Source organism: Bubalus kerabau, chromosome 18 (assembly GCF_029407905.1).
Source record: "Bubalus kerabau isolate K-KA32 ecotype Philippines breed swamp buffalo chromosome 18, PCC_UOA_SB_1v2, whole genome shotgun sequence".
In the NCBI taxonomy this organism is placed as follows: domain Eukaryota; kingdom Metazoa; phylum Chordata; class Mammalia; order Artiodactyla; family Bovidae; genus Bubalus; species Bubalus kerabau.
The window spans coordinates 43,164,616-43,175,084 of NC_073641.1; the positions used below are offsets into that span (position 1 = coordinate 43,164,616).

Sequence of the window (10,469 nt, forward strand, 5' to 3'; positions counted from 1 at the left end):
TATGGAAATTTTTGTAATGATTTAGCCTTTCCTGCCACTGAAAAGGCCAGCTAATATAATAATTTAAAGTATGGGCTCTGAAGTCTAGACTCCTGAGTTTAAATACCAGCTCTGCATCTCATCTATAAGGGATAAGAGCAGTATCTGTCTCAAAGAAGATTGTTGGGAAGATTAAATAAATTAATCTTTCATTCAGTCTAAAACGTATACAACTTTCCTTTTTTGACTCCAGAAGTGTACTAAGAGGAGAAATGGCTACCAACTATAAACAATAACAATCTAGTGTAAGGCAGTTGCACTGGTTGGACTTAAGATTTTGTTCTGTTGTCTCTTCTGGCAAGGATAATTTGAGAGGTCAGGATTAAAATAAATTGTTAGATTAAAAGTAATTTGAGAAAGAGTCAGTAATAATAGAACATTATGAATATCTTACAGACTCACAAGATTTCCAATTTGTGTGTATTAAACAAGTTTTGTTTTAATTTCTTTGGGTTTAATTTTCTAGGGAAGATGACAGTTTACCATAAGTGGCTTTTTTTTCTTCGTTGGTACTTAAGAAATTATTTTTTGGGTAAGAAGCAGGGCATTTGAAAACTAATAAGAGAATTCTTAGTTGGAAGGAAGGAAAGCTTTAATGTGACTTTGAAGAAAGTGGTCTGATTTTAGGAGGTAGTTAGAAATGTCCTTGTTAAAAGTGAAGAAGTGAAAAGTGTTAAAAGTCAGTGGAAAAAAAGGGAACCTCATACACTGTTGGTAGGAATATAAGTTAGTGCAGCCACTGTGGAGAACAGTATGGAGGTTTCTCAGAAAAACTAGAGCTGCTGCTAAGTTGCTTCAGTCGTGTCCGACTCTGTGCGACCCCATAGACGGCAGCCCAGCAGGCTCCCCCGTCCCTGGGAGTCTCCAGGCAAGAACACTAGAGTGGGTTGCCATTTCCTTCTCCAATGCATGAAAGTGAGAAGTGAAAGTGAAGTCGCTCAGTCGTGTCCGACTCTTAGTGACCCCATGGACTGCAGCCCACCAGGCTCCTCCATCCATGGGATTTTCAAGGCAAGAGTACTAGAGTGGGGTGCCATTGCCTTCTCCGAAAACTAGAGCTACATGACCCAAAAATTTCTCCTAGGTGTATGGCTAGAAAACAAAACAAAAAACTTTAATTTGAAAAGATATACATACCCCAGTATTCACAGCAGTGTTATTTACAATGCCAAGATAAGGAAGCAACCTTAGTGTCCATCAGCAGATAAATGGATAAAGAAGATATGGTGTATATATACAATGGAATACTACTCAGCCATAAAAAAGAATAGAATTTTTGCTATTTCCAATAATATGGATAGACTTGGAGGGCATTGTGCTAAGTGAAGTTAAGTCAGAGAAAGACAGATACTGTGTATCACTTATGCTAAGTCACTTAAATTGTGTCTGACTCTGCAACCCCATGCACCGTAGCCCACCAGGCTCCTCTGTCCATGGGATTCTCCAGAGAAGAATACTGTAATAGGTTGCTACACCCTCTTCCAGGGTATCTTCCCGACCCTGGGATCAAACCCACATCTCTTTATGTCTCCTGCTTTGGCAGGCAGGTTCTTTACCACTGGTACCACCTAGAAAGCCCATCACATTTATTTGAAATGTAGAAAATACAGCACACTAGTGAATATAACAAAAATGAAGCAGACTCACAGAACAAACTAGTGGTTACCATTGGGGAGAGGGGAGTGGGAAGGAGCAGTATTGAGGTAGGGAATTAAAAGGTACAAACCATTGCATATAAAATAAGCTATGAGAAACACTGGACTGGAAGAAACACAAGCTGGAATCAAGATTGCTGGGAGAAATATCAATAACCTCAGATATGCAGATGACACCACCCTTATGGCAGAAAGTGAAGAGGAACTCAAAAGCCTCTTAGTGAAAAAGTTGGCTTAAAGCTCAACATTCAGAAAACGAAGATCATGGCATCCGGTCCCATCACTTCATGGGAAATAGATGGGGAAACAGTGTCAGACTTTATTTTTTGGGGCACCAAAATCACTGCAGATGGTGACTGCAGCCATGAAATTAGAAGACGCTTACTCCTTGGAAGGAAAGTTATGACCAACCTAGATAGCATATTCAAAAGCAGAGACATTACTTTGCCAACAAAGGTTCGTCTAGTCAAGGCTATGGTTTTTCCTGTGGTCATGTATGGATGTGAGAGTTGGACTGTGAAGAAGGCTGAGCACCAAAGAATTGATGCTTTTGAACTGTGGTGTTGGAGAAGAGTCTTGAGAGTCCCTTGGACTGCAAGGAGATCCAACCAGTCCATTCTGAAGGAGATCAGCCCTGGGATTTCTTTGGAAGGAATGATGCTGAAGCTGAAGCTCCAGTACTTTGGCCACCTCATGCAAAGAGTTGACTCATTGGAAAGGACTCTGATGCTGGGGGCAGGAGGAGAAGGGAACGACAGAGGATGAGATGGCTGGATGGCATCATGGACTCCATGGACGTGAGTCTGAGTGAACTCCGGGAGTTGGTGACGGACAGGGAGGCCTGGCGTGCTGCAATTCATGGGGTCACAAAGAGTTGGACACGACTGAGAGACTGAACTGAAGAATATATTTACAGCATAGGAAAATAGTCAATATATTAATATCTAAATGTGTATAACTTTTAAAAATTATGAGTCACTGTATTGGACACCTGTTAATTATTTAATAATTGTACATCAACTATACTTCGATAAATAAAAGTGAGGAAGTTACGTATACTGCATCATTCCATCTATATAACATTAATGAACTAACAGAACAGATGAGTGATTCCTCGGAGTTAGGGATAGGGGCGAGGATAGATGTGGCTAGTGAGAGTCTTGTGGTGATAGTATAGTGCCTTGTGATGGTGGTTAATGCAAACCTGCACATTTGGTAAAGTTACATAGATCTGTATACATCACACATAAACCAAGTGTGTATATAACTGGTGAAATCTGAATAAGCTCTATGGATTGGACCTAGGTCAATTTCAGTTTCTTTCTTGATGGGCCATAGTGCCCATATTAATAATTCCCTTTTTTCCTTTGTCTGGGACTTTTCTTCTTTTCCTTCCATAATATTTACCTTTGTTTTTGTATCTGTATTCTCTAGTGATCTTTTTCGAGTTGCTTCTGCAAGATGTAGCTTTTGTCATTTATTCTGATGCCTTCCTGTAAGTGTCCAGTAGAGCAGCATATCTTTGAAAGGGCACATTTTAAGGTTATCTTCCCTCTCATAAAAGGATTAAGTAAACTTTACATCTTCTTTGATGTTGTTTTTAGAAATTTCAAGATGAATTTGTATGGGAATAATTTTAGTATCATCAAATTTCATTTGCTTTTAAATCATTTCCAATTATACATTAGAAATGTCTCTTGTTAGAATTTAGAGGTACATGCAAATCACATGCAGAGCAAGAGCTTACAGAGTGCTCACTCCAGCCTCAGATGCTACTGTGGTTTTCCTTACTGAACTAACTACTCTTCTATTTTGAAACCCCTAGTATGAGAATAGGCTGATGATCAGTAGCAATATTTCTGTAGTAAAACTATTCATTATTATGTAGCAGATAACTTTGGATATTTTCTTTAAATGTAGAAGAAAACCTTATTCTCTTTTATCTTTGGGAAATACCTTTTTTTAAGTAACTCTAAATAAATACTGTCCTATTATGATAAATAATCCCTAGTTTCACCTCATAAATAGTAACATTATGCATAATTGCCAGAAAGTGGAAACATCCCAAGTGTCTGTCACTTGATGGATGGGTAGGTAAAAACATGTGATATATTCATACAGTGGAAAATTACTCAGCCATTAAAAGGAATGAAGTGCTGATATGTACAAGGTAGATGAATCTTGAAAACCTTATGCTAAGTGGAAGAAGCCAGACACAAAAAGTCATATTGTGTGATTTTGTTTATATGAAATGTCCATAGTAGGCAAATCTATCAAGTTACAAAAGTAGATTAATAGTTGCAAGGGCCTCAGGGTAAAGGGATTGAGGAATGACTGCTATTGGGCCATGGGGTTTTGGGGGGTGAGGGGAGGTTGGAACATTGGGAAGGTGATGAAAATGTTCTGGGATTAGAGAGTAGTTAATGTTGAAAAATTGTAAGTATACTAAAAAAAAAAAGCAACAACTGAATTGTACACTTTACAAAAACAAATCTTATATGGAATTATATCTCAGGAAGTAGTCTAAACAATTCTATTGAAGATTTAACCACATAGTGAAAGTTGCCTTTTAATCAAATGACTGTAGAATCTCCTTAAATATCCCTCAGAATATTGGGAAACTATGTCTCAAAATATCTTACGACACATGAGGTCTTGTGACATTGATGCCTAATGTATTCCTATGTATATACGTAGCCACAGTAGTGAAAAATCTTTTTTTAGTTCACTAAGTAACAAGTTGAAGAAGTATAATCCTCATTTTGTAAACCTGTGGAGGTGTGTGTTGGGAGGCACATGTGCCTGAGGATGAGCACATGGGTATCCATAGAAAAAGTTGCAAGATATGTGAATATGAACCAAAGAGAGGTTCATTTGATGAGTGAGATGCTTTTTTTCTTTGCTGTATACTGTCATAGGATTTTTTTAATGAGCATAATAATTTTTTTGAATATTTTTTTAACTTAACATTAAAAAAAAAATAGCATGCACACAGAAAAGCCTGAAAATAAAAACTTCAGAACATACAGAGTCTTTCATTTATGAACCTTAATATTGTTTAAGGTGTTTCTTTCATTAAACATGCTTTTTTATATTGTTATGTTGGGCTGTAAACCTAATAAGAATTAATATTGGTTCTTTAATTTGACTAAATACTCTTTTTGTTGCAGTTTGCATTGCGACTCCTTGCATTCCGCCAGATACACAAAGTTCTAGGCATGGATCCACTACCACAGATGAACCAGCGTTTTAACATCCACAACAACAGAAAACGAAGAAGGGATAGTGATGGAGTTGATGGATTTGAGGCTGAGGGGAAAAAAGACAAAAAAGATTATGATAACTTTTAAAAAGTTTCTGTAAATCTGCAGTGTTAAAAAACAACAGGTGCCCATTCGTTGGCTGTTTTTCATTCATAATGATGTCTACTTTGAAAAAATTATCGAGAATTTAAAGAATTTCATGGAAGAACCAAGTTTTTCTGTGATACTAAAATCTTAATGTACAGTGTTAGGTATTATATGAATGGAAAGACACCCCCACCCCCACCCCGCAAAATTGTGCTCCAGCTTGGGGAATTACAATGGTTCTGATTTTTCCCCATTATTTTGGTTTTTATTTACTGGTTGCCCTAGCTCCCCCTATATTTGTGTCTTTTATTACCTAGTCCTATTAAATCTTTACTGTATTTAATGCAGTATTTGTGCTTCAGTTACTATGTGTATTTTGATATTTTTATTTAGAGTTTTGTTTGCTGTTTGATACTAGTTGTTACTTTGTGTTACAGATAACCTTTACGCCTTCTTAATATTTTACAGCAGTACGTTTTTTTGTAACGTGAGACTGCAGAATTTTTTCCTTTTGTTATTCTTTATGTGATGGATTACAACACAAAAAGTTATCCTGCCATTTAAGTGCTCAGAACTAAATGTTTCTGCAGATCTTGTGGCATTTGTCTCTCTAGTGTGATATATAAAGGTGTAATTAAGACAGATTTCTGTTAATCTAATCAAGTTTGCTGTTAGTTGTGCATTAGCAGTATAAAAGCTAATATATAATATATGGTCTTGCAACAGTTTTAAAGCCTCTGCATAATTGATAATAAAAATGCATGACATTTTTGTTTTTAATAGACTTTTAAAATTATAATTTTAGGTTTGACACGTAGATCTTTGTACAGTTGACTTTTTGACATAGCAAGGCCAAAAATAACTTTCTGAATATTTTTTTCTTCTGCATAAGTGGAAAGGGCATTTTTCATATATAAGTGGGCTAACCAATATTTTCAAAGAACTTTATCATTGTGCATCTAACAACAATAACTAGCCCTTAATTATGAAGACAGTTCCTTATTGGTGTGTGTGTGAGATTACTCTAGCAACTATTACAGTATAACAGTTGAATGATCCCTCCCCCTGCCCCTACACCCCATCAACCAGATAATTTACAGTTCTATTAACAGTGAGGTTGATAAAGTATTACTGGAAAAAAAAATTAAGATTAGCTAAGAAAAAAACCAGAAAATTATTTGGTGTGGCCATCTTACATGCTTATGTGTCCTACAAAAAGCTAAATATTCTAGCAGTGGTGTAATGAAAAGTTACATCTTACTGTTAATATATGTATGCTCTGGTATACAGATGTCATTTTGTTGTCACAGCACTACAGTGAAATACACAAATAAAAACTTAAATTCATACAATGGCTTAAATGTATTATATGTTAGAATTGACATAAGTACTTCTGCTTTGAAATGACTTAATGTTTCCATAAAACCATATTCAAATTTATTGGGTACTTACATCTTGTTATTCCTGACAAATGATACTTCCTGGGCACATAATTTCCAGAAAAGTGTATAATTCAGTACCATATTGGTTCAGTTTCTTTCTTGGGCACAATCTTCCCCCAGACTCTTAGAGGAACAAGAGACTTGGGCTTTTCTTCCAAATTTGTGATACACTATCTTTGATCTTGGGCAAGTGTCTTTTTTTTTTTTTTTTAATCTTTCCAGGTCTCATTTTACTCTTGAATACTTAGTCACCCAGTGAAAATTTTGGAATTATGTTTCTCACAGTTCTCTTACTTAGAAGGAAAAAACTGATATTTATCATGCACTAATGATAATTATTGTGCTAGATCTTTCATATGTTTTCCTGTTTAAAACTATCATAACAATAAGTGAAGGTACTATATTACTTATTTTCCAGATGAGGAAACTGAAGCCCAGAGTGGCTAACCAAAGCTAGTACATTAATTTAGTAACAGAGTTGAAATCAATAGATATCAAAAGTTTATGCTCAGGAAAGTTGAGGCTATTCCTTTCATCTTGCAATTAATTATCTTCTAAAAATGTTTTAAACCCAAATTCCCAAATTTTGCATTTAGTTTTGGGTGTCTTCATCCAGATACACAAGTGATACCACTTAAATTTTTTTCAGTATTATTTATTTTTTGCATGGCTTAATTGTTTTCATAGCTCTAGCTAAATCTGCATTAACTATCTTATATGAAATAAGGCTGACTTCAGTATCTGTTAGTATCTTTTCTTCTGCTTTGACAATTTTTAAAACTGTAAACACTCTAGTCAAGCATTGGTTCTCACCATGCTAATGCGTTCTTGAGCCAGTTGTTTTGGCAGCTGATTTATTCTCTGCATCTCAGACTAGCTCTCCCTGTTATTACAGTGCATGCTTATGTTCCAGTAATGATAACCCAGATAAACTGATTTCTCTTACTCCCTAGTTACATGATATACATTCCAAATTAGATTTATGTCTTCACCACTGTTGTTTCTTTGATGTCTTTGAATAAGCTGGTATCAAAAATGCAAATTTGCTATAAGAAAGGATCTCTGATTTTTTTGTTAATGGTATTTTAAGTCATTTTTTTCCTGCTTATTGACAAAAGAGCATAATGAGCCTTTTGTTTGGTCGTGCTGTTACGTTGTCAGTATCAGTTGTGAATTTAAGTTATAAACAGTTACCTTAATGCATTCACCATTTTTTTTTTAACTGAATTTGGCAGAGCTAACTTAAATTTTTCCCAATAAAGGGCAAATTTTATAGTGTAGATAATAAAGCAGTGATCTCAAATTTGTTCATGAGAGTCATCTGGGGACCATTCTAAACATTAACATTTCTAGGTCCTAGTTCCAAAGATTCTGACTGAGGAGGACCAGAATAAGCCTGAAAATGTGCATTTTAAGATGACTTTCTCTTAGTTATTTGTTTGAACAGATTGTTCATAACATGTTGTAAAGGTCAAAAAGTGTAAAGGAGTATACAGCATAAAACAAAATATCTTCTGCCTCCTGTTGTTTTCCAATTATGTGGCTCCCCTTTCTAGAGGCAGTGTTAATCCATTTGTATATTCACACATGGTCTGTGCACTTAATCTGTGTGCCCCACTTGTCTCTGTACAGATGGTTGCATATTGTGTATGTTTTTCTGCACTTTACTTTTTCTCATTTAGTATGTCTTAGAGTCTTGGAGATTGTTCTGTGTAAGTCCACATAGGGAAACTGCATCTTTAACAAGTACTATAGGACCACGCCCAAGGTAAGAGAAACCCAAATAAGACGGTAGGTGTAGGTAGGTGTTGCAAGAGGGCATCAGAGGGCAAAGACACTGAAACCATACCCACAGAAAACTAGTCACTCTAATCACACTAGGACCACAGCCTTGTCTAACTCAGTGAAACTAAGCCATGCCCGTGGGGCAACCCAAGATGGGCGGGTCATGGTGGAGAGATTTGACAGAATGTGGTCCACTGGAGAAGGGAATGGCAAACCACTTCAGTATTCTTGCCTTGAGAACCCCATGAACAGTATGAAAAGGCAAAATGATAGGATACTGAAAGAGGAACTCCCTAGGTCAGTAGGTGCCCAATATGCTACTGGAGATCAGTGGAGAAATAACTCCAGAAAGAATGAAGGGATGGAGCCAAAGCAAAAAGAATACCCAGCTGTGGATGTGACTGGTGATAGAAGCAAGGTCCGATGCTGTAAAGAGCAATATTGCATAGGAACCTGGAATGTCAGGTCCATGAATCAAGGCAAAATTGGAAGTGGTCAAACGAGATGGCAAGAGTGAATGTCGACATTCTAGGAATCAGCGAACTGAAATGGACTGGAATGGGTGAATTTAACTCAGATGACCATTATATCTACTACTGCGGGCAGGAATCCCTCAGAAGAAATGGAGTGGACATCATGGTCAACAAAAGAGTCTGAAATGCAGTACTTGGATGCAATCTCAAAAACGACAGAATGGTCTCTGTTCGTTTCCAAGGCAAACCATTCAATATCACAGTAATCCAAGTCTACACCCCAACCAGTAACGCTGAAGAAGCTGAAGTTGAACGGTTCTATGGAAGACCTACAAGACCTTTTAGAACTAACACCCAAAAAAGATGTCCTTTTCATTATAGGGGACTGGAATGCAAAAGTAGGAAGTCAAGAAACACCTGGAGTAACAGGCAAATTTGGCCTTGGAATACGGAATGAAGCAGGGCAAAGACTAATAGAGTTTTGCCAAGAAAATGCACTGGTCATAACACCCTCTTCCAACAACACAAGAGAAGACTCTAAACATGGACATCACCAGATGGTCAACACCGAAATCAGATTGATTATATTCTTTGCAGCCAAAGATGGAGAAGCTCTATACAGTCAGCAAAAGCAAGACCAGGAGCTGACTGTGGCTCAGATCATGAGCTCCTTATTGCCAAATTCAGACTGAAATTGAAGAAAGTAGGGAAAACCACTAGACCATTCAGGTATGACCTAAATCAAATCCCTTATGATTATACAGTGGAAGTGAGCAATAGATTTAAGGGCCTAGATCTGATAGATAGAGTACCTGATGAACTATGGACTGAGGTTCGTGACATTGTACAGGAGACAGGGATCAAGACCATCCCCATGGAAAAGATGCAAAAAAGCAAAATGGCTGTCTGGGAGGCCTTACAAATAGCTGTGAAAAGAAGTGAAAAGCAAAGGAGAAAAGGAAAAATATAAACATCTGAATGCAGAGTTCCAAAGAAGAGCAAGAAGAGATAAAGCCTCCTTCAGCGATCAATGCAAAGAAATAGAGGAAAATAACAGAATGGGAAAGACTAGGGATCTCTTCAAGAAAATAAGAGATACCAAAGGAATATTTCATGCAAAGATGAGCTCGCTAAAGGACAGAAATGGTATGGACCTAACAGAAGCAGAAGATATTAAGAAGAGATGGCAAGAATACACAGAAGAACTGTACAAAAAAGATCTTCATGACCCAGATGATCACGATGGTGTGATCACTGACCTAGAGCCAGACATCCTGGAATGTGAAGTCAAATGGGCCTTAGAAAGCATCTCTACAAACAAAGCTAGTGGAGGTGATGGAATTCCAGTTGAGCTATTTCAAATCCTGAAAGATGATACTGTGAAAGTGCTGCACTCAATATGCCAGCACATTTGGAAAACTCAGCAGTGGCCACAGGACTGGAAAAGGTCAGTTTTCATTCCAATCCCAAAGGTAATGCCAAAGAATGCTCAAACTACCGCACAATTGCACTCATCTCACACGCTAGTAAAGTAATGCTCAAAATTCTGCAAGCCAGGCTTCAGCAATATGTGAACCATGAACTTCCTGATGTTCAAGCTGGTTTTAGAAAAGACAGAGGAACCAGAGATCAAATTGCCAACATCCACTGGATCATAGAAAAAGCAAGAGAGTTCCAGAAAAGCATCTATTTCTGCTTTATTGACTATGCCAAAGCCTTTGACTG

At 37.1% G+C, this 10,469-nt stretch overlaps 1 protein-coding gene across 5 annotated transcripts in view; it reads left to right on the forward strand.

Moving 5' to 3' along the window:
- The window catches only part of ZFR (zinc finger RNA binding protein), an 85,368-nt gene extending 79,977 nt beyond the window's left edge, over positions 1-5,391 (forward strand). For all 5 annotated transcript variants that reach the window (XM_055554985.1, XM_055554987.1, XM_055554984.1 and 2 more), the window contains one exon: positions 4,865-5,391. In XM_055554985.1, the coding sequence (XP_055410960.1) occupies positions 4,865-5,044 (180 nt within the window). In that variant the 3' untranslated portion in view covers positions 5,045-5,391. The remainder of the gene's footprint in view (positions 1-4,864) is intronic.
- Positions 5,392-10,469: the final 5,078 nt, after the last annotated feature.